This window comes from Drepanopeziza brunnea, assembly GCF_022702325.1.
Source record: "Drepanopeziza brunnea f. sp. 'multigermtubi' strain 214-2 chromosome Unknown ctg6, whole genome shotgun sequence".
In the NCBI taxonomy this organism is placed as follows: Eukaryota; Fungi; Ascomycota; class Leotiomycetes; order Helotiales; family Drepanopezizaceae; genus Drepanopeziza; species Drepanopeziza brunnea.
Window position 1 is genome coordinate 2,548,651 of NW_027094069.1, and position 19,431 is coordinate 2,568,081.

Below are 19,431 nucleotides of genomic sequence, written 5' to 3' on the forward strand. Positions count from 1 at the left end.
AACTGGCTCGTCGAACGGAATTTTTGAAGGGGAGGATTCATTCTGGAGATCCTCGACCAGATCATCAATTACTTCGAATATACTTGCTTTGGCTTCAAATGATATTACATATTGCATGGATTTGCTGGCGCCCGGCTCCTAGATAGGGTGAATTTTACATAGCTGCGCTTATGAGCCAACAGCCTTCGGGATAGCAATAGATTCTTTCGAGACTCTACTTCAATCGTCACTGCTAGTGTGAGAATTCTTTACACGTTGAGAGTCCATAGTTACTCTCGGGCCTTACGACGCACCGTCCAGCGTAACACCAAAAAGTCAAGACCAACATCGAGATCCCAAAATCGACGCAAGAAACAAAGGGCAGAGCTGCAGGGACGGGACACAGGACTCGGGGGGGGGGGGGGGGCTTTCCTTGATAAATAGAGCCATGCATTTAGGTACGGGCCGAGGAGTACTCGAGGTACCACCTAGGTAGCTAGCTACTGGTGGCCCAAACAAAGCAGAGTTAGTCAGCCAGCCAGTCGCACGAATCCTGCGCTGGACTATTACTTCGTTAAATTCATGAAGGGAAAGGACTTGCGCGAGAAAAAAAAAAGAGAGACACGGGGTACTGGGTCAAAAGTTGGGCTACGCCCGCTGGCGTGGACTCGTTTGATTTCGTTCGGTCTGCATCTCTACTGGGATGACAGGTCTGTAGTCTGTATGTATAGGTGTCTGTCTGTCTTTCTGTCTGTATTCACATTCGTGTGTCTCCTTTCGGTCATGTACATGTCATCCCCTCGTATCTCATCCTTCACCTCTTCCCAACCGCTTCCCAACAGCTAAACCCCGGACCACCACCCTTTGAGCTCGAGCTGATCCTCCAGGTAAGCAAGCGTGAGCCTTGAGCAAAGTGAAGATTAGACGAGATTCATCTGCCTCTACCTTCAAGCACCCGGCGGCAGCGCAGGGAGCGGTTTCCGCGCAATGTTGAAGCTGTGCTTCCGCTGGCGTTCATGTTCCGGCTTGGGCGATGGCGGGGAGGTTATGAAGGGCTCGCTGTTCTCCTGCGATGCAAGCTGGATTTCTGATGCCTGGCTGGGAGGGACATCGGGTGGTGGCGAGGGCAGGTGGAAAGGCATCGGCCGCGAGGGTGGCGGTGGTTCCAGCTCGGCGTACGAATCCAAGTCTATCTGAGATAGAAGGGACGAGGAGCGTTGACGGCGAATTGGTGTCGAGTTATGGATTTCTATTATAGGCAGGTCGGGGTATGACTGTGAGGGTTGTGCTGGGCTCGAGGAGGAAGAGGGGGTATCAACGTCTCTTAAGGTTGCTGTTGAGGCTGTTCGCCGGCGACCGGAGCTCCTTCGTTTTTTGGGGGTGCGTTTCTGAGGGAAGGCTGTAAGGTCAGGTGTTGTTTGGTTTTGAGGCTGAGGGTGTGGTTGTGGTGTGGAATGTACCGTGTTCGGCGGTGTGCGTTGAGCTGGCGTATGATTCTGCGAAGACTGTGCTGAGTCGAGATGCCCTTCTGTACTAGGGAGGAGTTCGCCTGAGCCATGGATATGATTCTGGACATCCTCCCCGCCCTCAGCCGACGGAGGCGTAACCGGCTGCTCACTTTCATGAGAATACGCCGAAAAGGGCGTCGGCGGCACCTCATCTTCCAACCGCCCCCTGTGCCCGGCATCTAACCAGGCCCTCCTGTTCCCCTCCCGCTCACCGGGACTCTCTAGCGGGCTCTCAATTGGGAACGGAGAGGAGACTCGCAATCTATTATGTAGCAGAGTCGGTAATTCGATATTTGTGCCCGCTGACACCCTTGAGAAGATAACTAGAGCCAAGCAGAGGAGCAAAAGCACGGATTGCACAATCGACATCCGCTTTTGGAACACGACTTCATCGGCCAGAATGTTAAGCCTAGAGCTGATGGCCAAGATCTCACGACGGGACTCGTCGCGCTGCGACTCTAGGGAGATGACGGTGCTCTGCCAGATCTCGTCGTACTGCTGTCTGAATTGACGTAGTTCGTCGAGAACGGTACTATTGAGAGCGTCTAGGAAGGTCGTGGTTTTTTGCAGTTGCTTCTTCTCGACTTTGGTAAAGGCTTCACGGAGGATCCGCGATTGCTCTTCGATATATTTTAGGGAGAGGGTAGAGTTTGTCTCTAGAAAGTTGAGGCGCCGGGAGACGGCTTTGAAGAAGGATTCTTGGATAGTGGGGAGGGAAGCGGCGGCGGAGGAGGTAGTGGTTGTTTTGTTCTTGGAGGTGGTAGAGTTGGTGGTTATTTTTTGGGTGGATGCTGATGGTGGTGGAGGGATTGGAGGATCAGATGTAGGTTTCGCCGCGATGCTTGAGGATGCAGCTGAAGAGGTTTTGGAGATAGCATTCTGGGCCGCTCCCGATTCGGGAGTATGAGAGGCAATAGATGGCACAGTTGCCGTGGTGGCATTGAGGGATACGGGAATAGCCCCTGGGATGGTCGGCTGGGTTAACGCAGTTGTGGAGTTTGTTGCAGAGACAGTCGCTGTCTGAGCAGGTTCTGGAACTGGACTTTCAGATGTATGGCAAGTATCATCTAAATCTGAATTCCTGAAGATGCGAGCTCCAGACTGCTCCCAGGTCGTCGTGGCTACCACCAAGGTCTCCTGAGAAGAGTTCCCAGCACCATCGTGCGTCGTCTCGAGAGACGGATCGGCTGGCCAGGCCACCTTCTCACCAGCAGCTTTCTGCTTCTCAGTAATCTGCACTACCTCGGCCACAGCATCAGGAACAAACTGCTCTTCCTCTCCAGTTTCAACTTCTTCCGTCTCTTTCCAACTTTCCAGCATCCGGGTTCCGTGAACTCGGACAAGTGAGAGAGGGCAGTAGTATTCGTTGCCATAGTGGCTCAGGAATTCAATGCGGATGTACCTCGCCCAGATCTGAGGATTAGCGATGAGGAAGGCTTGGATCTCTCTCGAGTTTCGAGCCTCGTATGTCCCAGCATCTTTCCACTTATCGATCTTTACTGGATAGCGGTCACTGAGACTAACCCTGAAAGTCCTAATCATACTCGAGAAAAACTCATAGTTGGCGAGCACCACAGTATCAATCCAGATATCTTCCTACTCATCATCAGCACACACTCCCAAATGGTAAGCGCAAGGACGCTCACAGAAAGCTCAATGATAATGAACTTGTTCTCCGCCTTGCACTCCGACAGCATATACGAGTCCTTGTTCTCAATCAAGACCGCTTTGGAGTTCTTCGCGCCTGGATGCGTCTTCAGGATCGTAGCGCCGGCATCAAAACTGGCGTACGAGAACCGCTCTTTGCACGTCTTGCCTGCGTCCTTGCTGCGATAATGCTCATTCTTGCGCTCCTCCACTACGACATTGTCCTGCGCCTGGTCCCGGACGCCTTCATTCATAGCCTCTTCTCTTCCTCCACTTCTAAAGGCCCCGAAATCCAAATCGATTTCTCCTTCTTCGCCTAGAGAGTCCAGGTTGTTCTGGAGACTCTCGGAATCCCGCTTCCTGGCCTCGGAATTGCGCTTGCCGCCGATATTCGCGTTCGCCTGCCCGGCTTTCTCGAGGGTCTGCTTCTTCCACTCTTCAAAAGACAAGAAGGAAGCCTCGTTCAGTTCCCCCGTCTCGAGATCCGCTGCTGCTGCCGCTGCATCCGCCACTTCCACCGAGCTTGTCCTTCCTGGCGCGTCGGTACTCTGCGGCACTTCCTGGCCAGCAACACTACTTATGGCATTCCCTCCGATAGTCTGCGTCCCATTCCCATTCCCACCCCCAGCTCCCTCCGTACCCCTCGCCGTCCCGTTCGTGCTCCTCCATGAGCTCTTCAGACACTGCTGCGGCAGCACATCCGTGATGTAGTTCACCGTCCGGGCCTCGCACGTCGGGGCTATACTCAGCGTCGGCGTCGGCGTCAGTTTTGGCGTAACGGCGGTGCTGCTGGGGTTTGCATTTGCATAGGTGTCTGGATTCGTTATGGCGTTGGCGTTGGCGTTGGCGTTGGCGGTGCAGAGCACCAGTGCTGCGACAAGAGCGGGGAGGACGACGATGTGCATGCTGCCCTCGTCATTTTATGATGATTTCCCCTTGCCAGCCCTCTACCTGTATTCTCGTGCCCTCTCTCTCTCGCGGTCTCGTGTGGTGGGCTGGATCAAGTGGTTTGGTTTGGTTTGGTTTGGTTTGGTTTGGTTTGGTTTGGTTTGGCTTGCTTTGGCTGGGCTCGGGGACCTGGATGATGCGGATGGTGGATAAGAAGAGAAGAGAAGAGGAGAGATGAGATGGGATGGGATAGGATAAAGAAACAACGTTAATCATAAAATAAGAAATATCGCAAAGCTCTTTGTGTTCTTTGATTCACAGCGAGTGCTCTCTCTCTCTCTCTCTCTGTCTCTCTGCTGTATGATTGGCCAATTCGATTGAATCCGATATAGGTAGATTATTATATAGGTAAGTATAGGTAAAGTAGGTATTCTCGGTGCAATCCATTCCATGCGGCTTCCGGGTTCTCCAGCCCTTGAGGTCTGCATGCAATGCCCCGGCGGCGGCTCACGTGATGGGTAACCTCGATAATCGCCTGGGCCGACTAAACTTTGCAATCATCTGGAATTTCGTCATCCACTTTTCCTCACGGAGAATTCTCGTTCGTCAAATTGTACTTGATAAAAAATCATACCGCGTCGAAGTCACGACAAATACAGGTGGAAATGTTGCTACAGATATCCTCGATTTCCTCAAACCAAACGTCGTCGTAATCGATTTGTACAGACCATGGTACTTTACAAACTAGAGTCTCTACAGCCAGACTGACCGAGTCCGTGAACCAGTTTTTATATATTGTCGTGGAACCAGACGGGCCCTTGGTACAATCCATCGTATCGGTTCACCTGTTTACACGACTACTTGTGTACTTATTTACTGATCTATCTATCTATCTATATATATATATATATCTTCTCAGATCCCCAGACACACGTGACCCAGAGCCAGCCAGCCGGACTGGTGATGTCAACAAACATCGCCGCTAATTAAGCGGGTTGGAGGTGCCCGTCTACCGGTAGTTTGATTCCAACTCCAAAACAAACCGGATAGATAAACATAATCAGCCAGCCTGCTTCTTCACGCCTCTTCCTCCCTCTCTTTTCCAATCCATTGTGCTCCATTTCATCTATCCATAGCTCATCCACCTCATCATCCACATCATCCTCACTCCTCACTGCTCACTTACCCCTTTACCCAAAACCACAGCTTCCAAACCACCCCCCCAACAATTTCCAAAAATGGCCCCCTCCCTCTTCCTCCTCCGCCCCCTCCTCCGGCCCCAAACCCTCGGTCTCGGCCTCGGCCTAGCAACCTACGTCTCCTACCACGCTCTGATCACCCCGCATCGACCCATCCGTCTCGACACGACGCCAATCCTATCGACCGATTCCTACGCGCGCAACGCGAAGGTGCCGGTCTTGAAGGGAGGGCGCCGGCTGAACGAGAGGGCTGTGAGGCAGGTTAGTGCGGGAAGTATTATCGGTATGTACTGTACCACCTGCCCTTTGGCCTATTGCAATTATGTGCATCTACGTAGTTGGATTTGTACTTGTAGGAAGATGGATACCAAAGACGATGAGTGAGTTGAGGAGAATGAGAAGGGGCTAACGGAGATCAACAGGTTTGGTCGCCGGTCTGGCTGTGAGCACTTTCTCCAAGTCGTTGGCTCTGATCTTGGGATTACTAGTAGTGGGAGCTCAAGTAAGTCGACCATTTCATCAAAGAGGATATAGCACTGATCAACGTATGGCAGTATGCCTCTTCCTACGGAATCAATGTTCTTCCTTACGAGCGCCTCCAGAGATACGTCAAAGGTATCGATCTCCGCTCCGCTGTGCAAGACAATGTCGCATTCAAAGTCTCCTTCGGCACCACCTTTGCGCTAGCTGCCTTTATGCAGTTTTAGTCGGGCCGCTGAAGATGCTGCCATGTAAAGTAGGTTCCAAGTAGAAGAAAAAAATCATGCTGCTTCGTAATGCCATGCCCAATGGCGTACCAATCCGATCATTCATTCTAATCAGCTTGTTGCGGATGAGTGTTTCAAAAAGGCACCGTCTCTCGTTCCAAATATTTCATAGCCAGAGAGCCCGGCTCAAAGAAGTCCTTGGTCTTGGCATGGATATCAGCATGGTACTCATTCAACCACCGCTTCTCTCGTGTCGTGAGCAGCGACGCGTCGATCAGCTTCCGGCAGTAGGGAACCATGGTCACATGCTCAAAGCCGAGATACGGCTTGTCGCCAAACTTGTGCCTGGTCTCAACTTCCTTCACCATGATGATATTCTCGATGCGGATGCCAAAGCTGCCGTCCTCGTAGTAGCCTGGCTCGTTCGAAATGACGTTTCCGGGTGCGAGAGGGACTTCGGAATATTGTATCCTGGTGCCGATTCCGATTGGGCCTTCGTGGACGTTGAGGTACGAGCCGACTCCATGACCGGTACCATGTCGGTAGTCCAGTCCTTCATCCTGTTGCCGGTTAGCAGAATTTACCACGAGAAATGGAAACAACTGTACCCAGAGGAATTGTCTCGCTAGGGTGTCGAGAGCAAACCCGGTGGTGCCCTTGGGGAAAATAGCCAGATCCAAAGCAATGTTGCCCTTTAGTACCAAAGTGTATGCCTTTCTCTCCATCTCAGTTGGCTCCCCAAAATGAAGTGTGCGAGTGGTATCAGTAGTCCCATCAAGGTACTGAGCGCCAGAGTCACACAGATATACAGCCTTGGGATCAATGATGGCGCAGTTCCCGCGTTCTGGCTTGTAATGGATCACGGCAGCATTAGCTCCAGTAGACGAGATTGTATCGAAGGACAGCCCCACAAAATGCTTCTGCCTTGATCTCAGCTCTTCGAGCTTATCAGCCGCTGTTACTTCGTCGATTTCTGCCTTGTCAACAGTGATTCGGTGCTCCAACCAGGCGAAGTACTCGGTAAGAGCAGCGCCGTCTCGAATATGGCAAGCTCGCATACCATCCAGCTCCGTATCGTTCTTGACAGCTTTCGCGTCACCAATAGGACTTCTGACCTCCTCGACCTTGGCATCTCCACCCAGTGCTCGCTTCAGAGCCCAGGACGTCCTGGTAGATACCAAGAATTTCTTCATGGGACCACTCTGGCCTTCGGCATCCACGGTCAAAGACTCCCCCAGTACTTGGCTGTCGTCAAATATTTTCTCATATGGGCGTACTGAGACCCCATTGTCGGCCAGGTAGGTCTTGCATTCCTTACTCAACTTGGACTCGTTCACGAAGAGGGTGGCGGACGTCGGTGTGATACTTGCATAAGAGAAGAACACTGGGTTGTACGGGATATCGTTTCCGCGCAGATTGAACAGCCATGCGACCTCATCCAACATGGAAACAATAAACCCAGAGCTCTTCTTCTTTTCCAGTTCCTTCCGTAGCTCCTCCAACTTGGCCTTGACATCCTTTCCACAAAAGTGTCGAGCAAGTACCTTGACAGGCTCACTTGGGAGAGGCGGACGGTCCGTTCCCCAGATCAAGTCCACCAGATTTTCCTCCACCGCAGTCAGGTCCATCCCACCCCTCTTCTTAATCTTCTCGCTTAGCCTTCTCGCCTCGGGAGCAGATATTACTCTCGGGTCGACCCCAACCACCTTGCCTCCCTCGGATTGCTCTGCAGACCACTCCTGCCAGGTCGGGACATCCTGCAGACCTTGCTTGAGCAGCAGCCAGTTGTCGTCAAGTTGCTTTGCAGCTTGGTTGAAATATCGACCGTCCGTAGCCAGAGCAGCCTTCTCGTGTGTGATCACTGCACAGCCCGCAGATCCTGAGAATCCGGTAATATACTCTCGTCTTCCATCACAAGGCGCAATGTATTCGGAGCTGTGGCTGTCTTCGGAGGGAACGACTAGGGTGGGGGTGTTAGAGTCGTTGGCCATGGGAGTCGTAGCCACTCACATACTGTAGATGTCGACCTTGTTCTTCTTCATCAGCTCCCTCAGCCGGGCCAGGCGCTCTGTGGTGACGACCTTCTCCATGTTTTCTTCTGGCTTGATCGGCCGTCCTACGCGTGTAGAACTGGCGCGGGAGGAAGCACCGTCAACAGTGCACGTTGCCAACGGTTGATATCGGATGCAGTTGTTGATGTTGATGTTGCTGATGTTGTTGATATTGATTTTCGATTTTTGGGAATAGTGCTCGGCGAGGAGGGAGGAGGATCGTGTTCTTGTAGCGACTTTCTGAAGAGCCCGAAGGTGTTGCATTGGTTTTAAGTACTTGAGGAAAGCCCCCACAGTCGTGTCGTGGGTCGCTCAGTACTCCGTACTCCGTACTGGCCGCCAATGTGGAGTCGAACTTGCTGGCCGGGGGTAGGGCAAGGTACCGGTAGGTGCGGTGCGATGTGATGGAGTGAATGGAATCAGATATATCTCGCTCAATATCTCTGTCAAAGGGTCAGTCATAGCGGACATGTATATATATGCCTTTGATTAATCGCACAGCAGCGCCTTACCAACACAAATAAAGGTAAGTATCAGACTGCAAAAGAAGTATCAGAAGTACAAGACGAGGGAAGAGAATATACAGATCAGATTCCGTAGTCCTCCCGAGATATTAAGGCTGAATGTAGCGGCCTGAGGCCAACCATAACACCACCAAACTTACCTTACTGACTGACTGACTTCCTCTGAGATGCTTGAATTCCTTTTGCCGCGACACTAACAAGGAATCCCAGCGCTGCATCTATGAATATCTACGAATACCGGTACATGCGAATAGCTAATCAATCAAACAAACAAACAAACGAACAAAACACATATTTAATTCAAGGACAACTCGACCATAGATGATCAAAATCAAAATCTCACCACGTTCCTTTGGCCTCCTGCGCTTGGTTGTCTGAGGCTGTCCATCCCCAAAACATTCTCTCCTCCTCTCCTCCTGACAAACAGACTCGGAAACATCACATCGACCCGCGATCATGGACAACGGACAGTTGCCCAATTCCTTAGGAGATGTTGAAGTGGTAGGGCCACTCCCATCTCAGACTTTCTTCCATTCGGCGTTTCGGGCCCGAACCAAAACAACTTGCTAACCTCCTAACCTTCCCACAGCTCATTACTCAACTGTATCGCCCCGGTGCCCCAGAAAAAATCGCCCAGATCCAGGAGACCCTCCAACGACTCCAGCGCTCTCCTGACGGCTGGCAGCTAGCAACAAGCCTATCCGAGCACCAAGATGAGCAAGTGAGGTTCTTTGCCGCCCTGACTTTTACCGTCAAGCTCAACACTGATGCGTAAGTCCCGCGGATTCTCTAGAACCAGAAAGAAATTTGCATCTCTGACGCATTTTGCTGTGTCTTAGAAAATCTTTGAGTGATGAAGATGCGCAAGCTCTGCTTCAAACCCTCATCGGCTGGCTGATCCGCTGCCTGCAATGCTCTGAGGGCGCTCTTGTCGTCAGGAAGTTGTGTTCAACCCTGGTGGCGTACTTTCTTCAGTTTTCCATGTCGTGGGAAAATTGCGTGAAGCATTTAATGCTCTGCTTGTTTGCGAACGAGGCACTTCCATACTCGGCCGTAGAAAATGCTCAAGACGCCTCGGTTATGGTCGAGAAAATCTCCAAATCCCAACCCAGCCGCGGTGTCTCCAAGTCCGTAGCCCTCCTCTGGTTTGCTGCTACGCTAGTTGAGGAAGTTGGAAAGACGGACTCGAATTCCATGAAACAGTTGAGTCAACCATCTGAATCCCACTGCAGCCGAGCTGACCATGAATAGGCATAAATTCCACCGCAGTGTTCTACCTAATGTTGATTATGTGGTTCCGCTGATATCAAAGTACATTTCCGACAGCTCAGCGGATATGAAGACCAGGCAAGAAGCTATGACATGCTTTCAGGTGAGTTCGTTGACCTTCTCCATCCATCATACGAGGTCTCTCTCTCAGTACCCCAATCCTTTACTATCAATTTCTCAAAACCCGAGCTGAGGGCTGACTAATCTTATACAGTCTTGGGTTTCTTACTCACACCGTGCTTTCGTTGATGATGCCATCTTGCTTGACCCACTACAGGCACTTACACAAACAGCAATCATGTGTCTAGGAGAGGATGATCTTTACGAGATTACGATTGAGCTCCTCTCGGATACCCTCACCAATTACTCCAAGTTCCTACTCAAAGAGGACTTGACGACCCTGAAAGCTTTGTTCAACAGCCCTTGGGCTCAGGAACGCTACCAGCGTCTGGTCAAGGGAGACTTCGACTTCGATTCTCTCCAATTTGGAATATTTATGATTGCTTTTGGCGATGCGACTGTCACGAACTTGGCTCGAAATTGCGGCAATGATCCCCAGTCATACCAGTATTTGTCTGCTCTCTGCGGCCTCCTTGGCGCCGAGGGCTACGCTGTCCATGAGGATAAGATCTATGTACCGGCCCTGGAATTCTGGACTACCTTCGTGGAAACCATGCTAGACGATTCCTACACTAACGAAGACGAAAAACCCGCGTGGTTCCCTGCTGCCCAAGAGCTTGTCAAGCAAGTAATCCAAAATTGTTGGCTCAAGAGCCAATTTCCGCCTTCCAGTGAGTACAATTCTTGGGACTCGGCGGATCGTATTGGCTTCAAAGATGCCCGAAGAGATTTCTCCGATCTACTTCAACAATTCTATCTCACGACCGGTATTCCTCTGCTCCAGGTATTCATCGATCTTCTCCAAAACTCTGCCACGTCAAAGAACTGGGCAGAGGTCGAAGCCACGACTTACTGTTTGTCCTGGTTTCCAGATTGCATATTCGAAGATCCACAGCGGTACTACTATTTGGACAAAGTATTCACGCCATATTTTATCTCCTTGTTTTCGGATTTCAATGCTGAGGTTCCGACACGGGCCATGAAAGGTTTTCTAGATCTCATCAATGTGTACACAGATTACTTCTACAACAGGCCTTCGAGTCTACCGGGAATATTGAACATTGTATTTGGCGCCGCTGGCGTGCCGTCGCTGGCCCGGACCGCGTCAAAGTCAATCATAAAGCTGTGCTCAGATTGTCGGACCATACTCATTCCTGAGCTCGCTGCATTTCTTCATCACTGTGGCAATATTGCTTCGAATTACTCACTTGATGGGACTATCAAGGAGGCAGTGATGGGAGGAATAGCTTCCATCATCCAAGCCCTAGACAGCGACGAAGCAAAGCTTGCTCCGCTCGAGCAGTTGCTCGACTATGTCCAATCGGACGTGGAGAAATGTCTAGAACTCTCAAACCAACCTCCCAATTCAGGACTTACAGCTTTAGATCTTGGGACGATATCCCTGAAGTGTCTCGCAGGCATTGCGAAGGGCATTCAGACACCTTATGAATTTCCTGTACACCTTGACAAAGTCGCTGTTCCGTCGTCTCATTTTTGGACGTCAGGAAACGGATCCCATGTCCAGCAGAGAGTCTACATGATGATGGACCGAATGTTCGATGTCCTTGGACACAACGGTGATGTCGTTGACGAAACATGCACCATCCTAAGGAATGGGTTCAGAGAAGAAGAGCCAGGCCCATTCGTCCTCCCGGCAAAATTGGCAGCGCAGTTCCTGATGAAGTCAAACTTACAGACACCACGTTTAGGCCGGGTCATCAACACAGCTGCCTCTCTGATCGCGTCGCACATGTTGGATGCAGATATCGAAGAGATTCTCGATACACTCCTGAACTGGGTTGCACAGATCTTGCACGACCTTGAAGGTAGGAACCCCCGATTTTATTCCTCGTGATCCCCACTGACAGAAACACAGGGCCCGGCAGCGACCCCGAAATCGCCCAAGCAGCAATCGAGTTCCTCCACCGCATCCTCTTCAGATTCCCACACATCCTCCTCCGCCACCAACCGCCCTCCTCTCTTGAGTATCTATTCATGTTTGTCCTCAAGGCTCTGGCCGGCACCGATCCCTTGCCCAAAGCCTCCGCCACCGACTTCTGGGCCACCTTTATTTCCATCCAAGACTCCACTCTCCAAAGCTCGATTGAGATCGCAGTCCAACAAATCGGCCCACTACTAGCTCAAGCTCTGATCTATAATGTTGGCGGCCATGCTGCGCGCAGCGATCTGGAGAAGCTATGTCATCTGATCAGGAAGCTGGTAGTGAGGCAGGTGAATGCGAAGTCCTGGCTTGAGGCTGCGTTGATGGGAGATACCTTTCCGAGCAGTACGGTGACCGAGAAGGACAAAAATTTGTTCCTAACGAAAGTTGTGAAGTAGGATCACCCTCTCAAGCTACAGCTCCTTTCCCTGTACACTTTTCGAAGGCGATCGCTAACCAATGAATGCATCTAGTCTCCGAGGTGCAAGGCCAACGAATCAAGTAATCCGAGACTTTTGGCTACTGTGCAGAGGCTCCAATTTCGCCTATGCCTCATAATTTAAGAGGGAAATGCTTTTTTTCTAGGAATTTTGTCTTTGTACAGTGGATAGATACCCTTGTTTGTTTTCCAGAGTAGCGCTTTGTATTAATTTTGTTGCATAGCCTGGTGTTGAGTCGAATTTATAAGTCAATCGCATTACTTCTTAGGGGAGAACGTGTGATATGAAAGCGAAAAACTGTCTTTTGAATAGGGTTCGAGCGTGTTCATATACGTAGGTAATGTGACCAGCTAATTCGATCTCCACTCTCACACGCGGATAGGCAAGACTACATTGTTGGCAGTTGCTCCAAAAAGCCCAGCAGCAGCTACCGTGACCTGCAATCGTGGAAAGATGTTGGCGAGCGATGCCTCCTCCAAATCGATGGAAAAGTTATGGTGCAGTATGTCTTCTCTGGGGATGTCGAAGGGGTTGAAGTTCTGGAGACAGCAAGCGATAGTATCGACATTTTCCCTTACGTTCCTACCCGATAGATCTGTTTGAAGATCATGGTAGAGGAGACGGTGGGCGGAGCATGGTCTACGGTGTGGAATACGGTACCTACCTATGGACTGGGGATATGGGGGACGTTGGGGTTGGGACATTGGGGTTAGGGACTGTGGACAGAGCACATGATGCCCACTGCCACCCACCAGATGGATAACGAGGCTGAGGATCCAAAGGAGGAGGACGTTCCGCGAAAACGATGCCGTGTTTCTTCGACATCCCCTAGCAACGCTGAAAGATCTCCATCTTCCCTTCCACGTCTATCCAGCCCCGGCCAACCGCATACACCGTCCCCTCCGGCTGCGCAAAGACTGCCCGGTCTCAAAGCACACTGGTTAGCGAAGGAGCGTGAGCGCTCAGGTGTGCGGGATATGTGGAAAGAAGAGGAGGAGTGGGCGAAGAGTGTGGAGGGCGCGACGATGGATCGGGAGGAGGCTACGCGGTTGTGGAGGTTCTCCGGGCCGGAGATCAGGGAGCAGGAGGTCTAGGTTGAGGTTGAGGTTGAGGTTGAGGTTGAGTTTGAGCATCATGATGAGTGCCCGCCGCCACGGGCTCCGGCGTCGACCAGAGCTGGACGAAATCAGAAGGGGACGCACAGAGTAGGACTACTGTACCGGTAGTGTCGATGACTGGGAGAAAGTGATATCGCTTAGACTTCCAATGTTAACAGAAGAGAGGAATGCATGTTTTCTCACGCAATATCCTGGGGTGCTTCGTATCGCGAGAAAGAGAAAGATGTGACAAGCTTCGAGACTGTACTTAACTTCCCGTCACGTAAGCAAGCCCGAATCGCAATCGCATCATGGATTTATTTACTTACGGCTATCGAGTTATGTATTTGAATATTGCGCGTCCGTGCTGCCCGGAATATCACCGTGTCAACGGGGCCTTGGACTCTTGACAGTTCTTTGGCCAGTTTCCCTGTCTACGCTCAGGCTCAGGCTCGGGCTCAGGCTCAGACCCCACGCTGGGGTGGCCGACCAGGCTCTTTCTCAGCCTCGTCGACGGCATTTTCCTCATCTACCAACGTACTTATAATACTTACAATACTTACAACCCCTACAGTAATCACGAGAGGTATCCTCTCTAGACACCATGTCAGTGTCAGCCCCTACTACCTCCGAGCTCATCTTCTCTGAGCAAGCAAATCACAACTTCTCGAAAACCCTCGGCGAACTCAAGCGATCGACCCTGTCGATCCACAATCGTCTCGAGTCCATCCAGCACGATGCTGCATTCGCACGGCAAGTCGCCGACGCTTACAACAGACCCTTGATCGCGAACGAGAGATGTGGAAGCTGGTATATCGATCCGGTATCCAAGGGTGGGAGTGCCTACTTCAAGAGTACGGATGGGCACACAGGCGTCTGGAAGTTCAGCTCGAGGAGGCTGAATCTGCATCTGCTGGCACTCATTGGGAAGAACGACGGGTATGCCCGGTCACTCGCGTCGAAGCGCACCGCTGATGGCTCTGCAGGTGCATCATTGTGGATTCTACGCGGAGAGGGAAACGTGAGAGATCTCACGCTTGTTGATTTGGGCAGACGGCGAATACTAACGTATAGGAGGAATGCCGGACGCCCTCTCCAAAACAATTCCAATCTGGTGCGCCGTTCTCAATCGAGTCCTGTTCCCTAACGAACGGCAACGGCACCACCTCTACACGCCTCCGCAGGTTGTCTCTGAGTCGGAGCATGCACAAGTGACCGCCCTCCTCCCGTCCTTCGCCGAAGCCCTTCGGGCCCTCAAGATACCCCTCGACGAGCTACGCTCCCACGTCTCGAAACCTCTCCGGCCAGTCTGGATAACTCCGGACTCGGACCTTACTTCCACTGCATGTATCTTCGACGCCTTCCATCCAGTGATATGCTGCACCGTCTCGCGGAGAGTGGCAGGCGGAGAGCTTAGCGGAGGCGGCTACATACAGGGTGCAGGCGATGACACCGAGAACTGGGCATACGGTCTGACGCCGCCTGTGTTCTGGAGTAACAAACAGGCCCTCCTGTCGAGCCCGGAAAGCGATCTGCCCGACCTTATCGAGGCACTGGTCGAGAAAGCCAAAGCGACAGGGCGCGATGTGCAAGGGCTGAGGCTGGTGGAGCCGACTTCGCTCCTGTTTGTAGGTCCAGCCTCTGCGACTCTGGATGTGGTAGATGCGTGCACTGTTTCTCTATTGCCCAAAATTACACTAGAGGCAACATGGCAAACTTCAGCCGTCCGAGTCGATGTAGGCCTCGGCCCTCATAAGCTCGGGAGTAGAAATCTCCGGACGGCCTTACCTTTCATCATGGCATTTGTACGAAAGGTGCTTTCTAGCGCCGAATCTGCGAGAACCTCTCTTATCATCGTATGCGAGAGTGGCAAGGATCTGTCTATAGGCGTTGCACTTGCATTATCTTGTCTCTTTTTCGACGATCAAGGTCGAATGGATCTGAATAAGGCTGGGCGGATTGACAAAGACTTCATCAGGAGTCGCCTCGGATGGTTCGCAACGTCCATGCCTGATGCCAATCCGAGCCGAGCCACGGTGCAAAGCGTCAATAGCTACTTGATGGAAAGGCCCCAATAATGATTCAATATCCTGGGCTCAACTGAAATGTAATGCGCGAGTGCAGCTAACACGGGACAATACAGAAGAGATGAAAGGATATCGGTATAATGATTGATTTCATTTAAACAGATACGTGGCAAATGATTTGCATGCGAGAACTATGCTTGTACTTCGCAATCGTTTCTTAATTGACTCTATTAGTATTCAATTGAGATGGGAATTAATCATTCGTATCGATATCGATTAGACCCGAAACGAATTGAATCAAACATTACCTTACTCTCGTCACTTGAAAAGGCGTGTTCTTGTCGTTGAGGCGCTGAGACGAGCGCGTGCGGATCCTGTAGACGATACCGCGCGGTAATGTTCAGAGGCGAGGCATTGTGGACTCGGAATGATCACACGATAGGTTCTCCAAAGAAAAGCCACATATCCCTTTCACTGGGGCGCCGAGTCTCTCCTCGCCAAGTTATTGTGCAAGATATGCTGTTTGATGAACAATGCACACACGGCTCCCAGGATCGCAAGGCCGAAAGCAGTCACGAATACACCCTTCAGTGCGGTCGCGAAACTGTGTCTGACGCCTTCTTCCCACCCGGGAGGCAGGTTGTTCAACTCATCGAAGCTGTCTCTGATCCTCTGGATCTCTTCCTCGGCTCCTGGTTGGCCCGCGAACTTTTTATTCAAACAGGACCCGAGGAGATTTTGGAAGACGGCCGATGCGATGGTGACACCAAGCGAGGAGCCTGTGGAGCGGAAAGCGTAGGTTGCTGAGGTGATGACGGCTTGGTGCTCGTGGTCCACGGCTGCAATAACAGCAAGCAGGGTACATGTGAGCATGCCACCATACCCGGTACCGATGAGGAATAAGTAGATGTAGCATAGCCCGTCCGGCGCATACAGGCTGAGGGTTGACAGCAAGCCAGTTCCGAGGCAGAAGCTGATAAGGAGGCCGACGGACAGGACTTTGTACTTCCCAGTGCGGTTCATGATCAAGCCGCTACCTAGGGAACCGAACGAGGCGCCCACGGATTGCGGGATCATGCGCAAGCCAGCGCCGGTGGTCGACACGCCTTTGACTTGGAAGAAGATTGGCATGTAGAAGAGGACCGTGAATGTCACCATGGTGGTGAACCAGTTGCAGAGACATGCTGCGGCGACGGTGCGATTGAGGAGGAGGCGGACGGGAATGACAGGTTCCGAGGCGATGTAGAGCTCTACATAGATGAATGCCAACAGAGCGACGCCAGATAGAGGGAAGCAGGCCAGCACCAGCGGGTGTGTCCACGGGAGGACGTTCCCTCCCGAATTGAGGCCAAGCAGCAGCAGGACGAGCGCAAGCAGCAAAGTGGAGGAGCCCAGGAAATCCACCCGCGAGAGCTTCGACCCGTCCGAGTCCGACTCCTTGACGGGCACGTCGACAACCCACCACACCAGGATTCCCGAGACGAGCACCAGCGGCACCTGCGCCAGGAACGCGACTCTCCAGCCCCAGAGATCGGTTACCCACCCACCGAACACGCCGCCCAGGCCCGCGCCGGTGCCAAAACACACGTTTCCCAGGCCTTGTACGATCCCCCTCTTCCGCAACGGCACCAAGTCGCTGGCCACAAAGGTGCTGATAGCCATCAGCCCGCCCCCTCCCACTCCCGCGACCGCCCGTCCGGCAATCATGGTCCATTGCGAGGTCGCGAGACCGCAGATCAGGTTTCCGGCGGCAAAGAGGATATTCGAGACGACGAGCCCGCGCCGCCGACTGAAGATATCGGTCAGGCGGCCGGAGAGCGGCTGGCAGGCGGCGTTCGCGATGAGGTAAGCCGATGCCAGCCAGGAGAGGAGGGACAGCGAGTTGAAAGACGTCGAGATGGGCGCGGAGAGCGTCGCGATGATGGTGCCATCGAGGGCACCGAGGAACACGCCGACGTAGACGCTGGCGAGGGTGATGTATAACCGCCGAGGGGATCGCTCTTCAGGAGGGATGGAGATCTGCTCGCTGGTTGCCCATTGCGCGCTGCTGCCGGTGTTGGTGTTGGCCTCGGTGACCTTGGAACTGTCGCCGTCGCCGAGGAGGGGGGTGATCTCGCTCGGCCTGCGGCTGGTGGACATGGTGCTATTGCGCAAGAGATGGGATCGACGTTATGATTGAGAGGGAGGATGAAGCAAAGCAAAGGGAACACATCGTCGATGTAGATGTATAGCAGAAGCTTTGCGAGGTATGAGTGAGATGAGTGAAGATGAGAGCGCCGGGAAGTTCTCCGTGGATTGTCGTGGTGGGGGTTATCCGCGGCTTTGTCAGCATGGCGGTGAGGAGCCAGAAACGAGCATTCGAGGAGAGTCAGGCATGAAGGGGGAGGGAACATGTGATCGCTGATTGAAGGGTATTGTTACCCCGATTCCCAATCTGGCGAGAAATCTCCGGCAATGCTGGGTTCTTTTTTTTGTTTACTTCGCCTAGCAAGCGAATGCCAACCGAAAGAAGATGCCGTGACTCGTTCCACGATTTAGGCGATGTCAATACAGACGGCGAACGTCGAGCCAGGTCCTCGATAGCCAGCCAATCTGTTTCGTAGGGACTCATATCAAGCACCAAACGGCAGACAGATAGTTACAACTACATCACCTAGCTTCTTAGATTTGCATATCGATCGATATATGGCTTCCGATGCTTCGCGGCAAGTCTCAGCATCCAGGTCTCACTTCAGAGCTGGCTCTTTCCCTTAGCAATGCCGTCCAAGGCATCCTGAAATTCTTCCCAATGCTTCATCACCACCACACAGCCGGCGTCGGTCAACACCTTGGTCATCCTCTCCTCTTCATGCTTCTCATAAGCACCCGTATACCCGATCGTCTTGATGCCGGCCCTGAAGGCGGCCGTCGCCCCGCTCTTGCTGTCCTCAACCGCGACGCACTCCTCGGCCGTCACGCCCAGCTCCTTCATCGCATGCAGGTAAATGGCCGGATCGGGCTTACTCGTGGGCTTCTCCAGACTCGTCGCCGCACTATACACATCCTTCCCAAAGTACTTGTCCTGGCCAACCTTCTCGATACTCGCGACGACCCTCCGCAGCGCCGAACTCGACACGACTGCCATCTTGTACTTGCCCTCGCGGGCCAGCTTTTCGAGCTCCTGGTCGGCGCCGACGCAGGGTTTCAACTGCGCCTTGAGCTTGGCGATGACCTTGTCCTCTTCCGAGGAGACGTACTTCTCGAGCTCGGCGTCGTCCATCTCGTACTTGAACTTGGCTTTCAGCGAGACCATCATACCGCGGAAGTTCTGGCCGACGAACTCGTGGAGGAGTTGCGGGCCGGTGTAGCGGTCGGGGATGTTGCGCGAAGCGAGGATCTCGTTGGCGAGTTCGGCACAGGCTTCGAAGGCAAGCTCCTCGGAGAGGACGAGCGTATTGTCGCAGTCGAAGAGGAGGGTAGTGATCTGGGGGGAGAGGGAAAGGGGATGTTAGTGGGAAGAGATGGAATGGGAGGAGGTTGGAGGGGGGAGGACGAACGTTTGGCATTTTGGCGGATGGGACTGGGGATTGGAGTTTCTTATCTGTGGAAGTGGTGAAGATATATTCTGCACTTGCGTTCTGGGTGTTTGTGTCGTCGGTAAGAAAGAATGAGTCTGCAGCAACGAACTGGAGGGGGAGGAAGAGGAAGAGGAAGAGGAAGAGGAAGAGGAGGAGGAGGAGGAGGAGGAGGAGGGGAGGGGGAGCGGAAGGAGTAGGATGTCTATGTCGACGTCATTCGACGTGTGGGGACCTTTTACATCCTTCAGGGCGCCGAAGAGAATCTGAAGGATTGAAGGCGTCGAATTGGTTAAATGGGCGTGTTATACCTGCCGGTATCTATCCTTTGGCTGCGCGAAGAAGAAGACGACGACGAAGAAAGGATGCATCGCATCCCGCTTTCAAGACCCAACCCGAGGGAATTCTGCGCAGCTCTCGACCAAGATCGAGGCCTCGCTTAAGATACCGATAGGGGGGTGATAAGCCGGGCGGGATGT

The 19,431-nt window shown here is 52.6% G+C and overlaps 8 protein-coding genes across 8 annotated transcripts; 4 read left to right on the forward strand and 4 right to left on the reverse strand.

The window, feature by feature from the left end:
• Window positions 1-926: 926 nt before the first annotated feature.
• L3040_004549 (uncharacterized protein) lies at window positions 927-4,039 on the reverse strand (the record flags this gene model as incomplete). The annotated part of the gene is made up of 2 exons (XM_066155462.1): window positions 927-3,083; window positions 3,134-4,039. The coding sequence occupies 2 exons, from the start codon at window positions 4,037-4,039 to the stop codon at window positions 927-929; spliced, it is 3,063 nt and encodes a 1,020-aa protein (XP_066012030.1).
• A 1,221-nt stretch (window positions 4,040-5,260) lies between these two features.
• L3040_004550 (uncharacterized protein) lies at window positions 5,261-5,928 on the forward strand (the record flags this gene model as incomplete). The annotated part of the gene is made up of 3 exons (XM_007291610.2): window positions 5,261-5,504; window positions 5,644-5,723; window positions 5,776-5,928. 3 exons carry the CDS (start codon window positions 5,261-5,263, stop codon window positions 5,926-5,928), a joined length of 477 nt encoding a protein of 158 aa, XP_007291672.1.
• A 134-nt stretch (window positions 5,929-6,062) lies between these two features.
• On the reverse strand, window positions 6,063-8,018 carry L3040_004551 (uncharacterized protein; the record flags this gene model as incomplete). Its single annotated transcript, XM_066155472.1, has 3 exons — window positions 6,063-6,488; window positions 6,537-7,888; window positions 7,943-8,018. 3 exons carry the CDS (start codon window positions 8,016-8,018, stop codon window positions 6,063-6,065), a joined length of 1,854 nt encoding a protein of 617 aa, XP_066012031.1.
• A 941-nt stretch (window positions 8,019-8,959) lies between these two features.
• L3040_004552 (uncharacterized protein) lies at window positions 8,960-12,392 on the forward strand (the record flags this gene model as incomplete). Its single annotated transcript, XM_007291612.2, has 7 exons — window positions 8,960-9,004; window positions 9,093-9,274; window positions 9,343-9,705; window positions 9,755-9,875; window positions 9,987-11,718; window positions 11,769-12,228; window positions 12,308-12,392. The coding sequence occupies 7 exons, from the start codon at window positions 8,960-8,962 to the stop codon at window positions 12,390-12,392; spliced, it is 2,988 nt and encodes a 995-aa protein (XP_007291674.2).
• A 616-nt stretch (window positions 12,393-13,008) lies between these two features.
• L3040_004553 (uncharacterized protein) lies at window positions 13,009-13,368 on the forward strand (the record flags this gene model as incomplete). Its single annotated transcript, XM_007291613.2, has 1 exon — window positions 13,009-13,368. The coding sequence occupies one exon, from the start codon at window positions 13,009-13,011 to the stop codon at window positions 13,366-13,368; it is 360 nt and encodes a 119-aa protein (XP_007291675.2).
• A 607-nt stretch (window positions 13,369-13,975) lies between these two features.
• Window positions 13,976-15,449, forward strand: L3040_004554 (uncharacterized protein; the record flags this gene model as incomplete). Its single annotated transcript, XM_066155484.1, has 3 exons — window positions 13,976-14,310; window positions 14,358-14,392; window positions 14,449-15,449. 3 exons carry the CDS (start codon window positions 13,976-13,978, stop codon window positions 15,447-15,449), a joined length of 1,371 nt encoding a protein of 456 aa, XP_066012032.1.
• Window positions 15,450-15,869: 420 nt separating this feature from the next.
• L3040_004555 (uncharacterized protein) lies at window positions 15,870-17,537 on the reverse strand (the record flags this gene model as incomplete). The annotated part of the gene is made up of 1 exon (XM_007291615.1): window positions 15,870-17,537. One exon carries the CDS (start codon window positions 17,535-17,537, stop codon window positions 15,870-15,872), a length of 1,668 nt encoding a protein of 555 aa, XP_007291677.1.
• Window positions 17,538-18,129: 592 nt separating this feature from the next.
• Window positions 18,130-18,943, reverse strand: L3040_004556 (uncharacterized protein; the record flags this gene model as incomplete). The annotated part of the gene is made up of 2 exons (XM_007291616.2): window positions 18,130-18,861; window positions 18,935-18,943. The coding sequence occupies 2 exons, from the start codon at window positions 18,941-18,943 to the stop codon at window positions 18,130-18,132; spliced, it is 741 nt and encodes a 246-aa protein (XP_007291678.2).
• Between the last annotated feature and the right edge of the window lie 488 nt (window positions 18,944-19,431).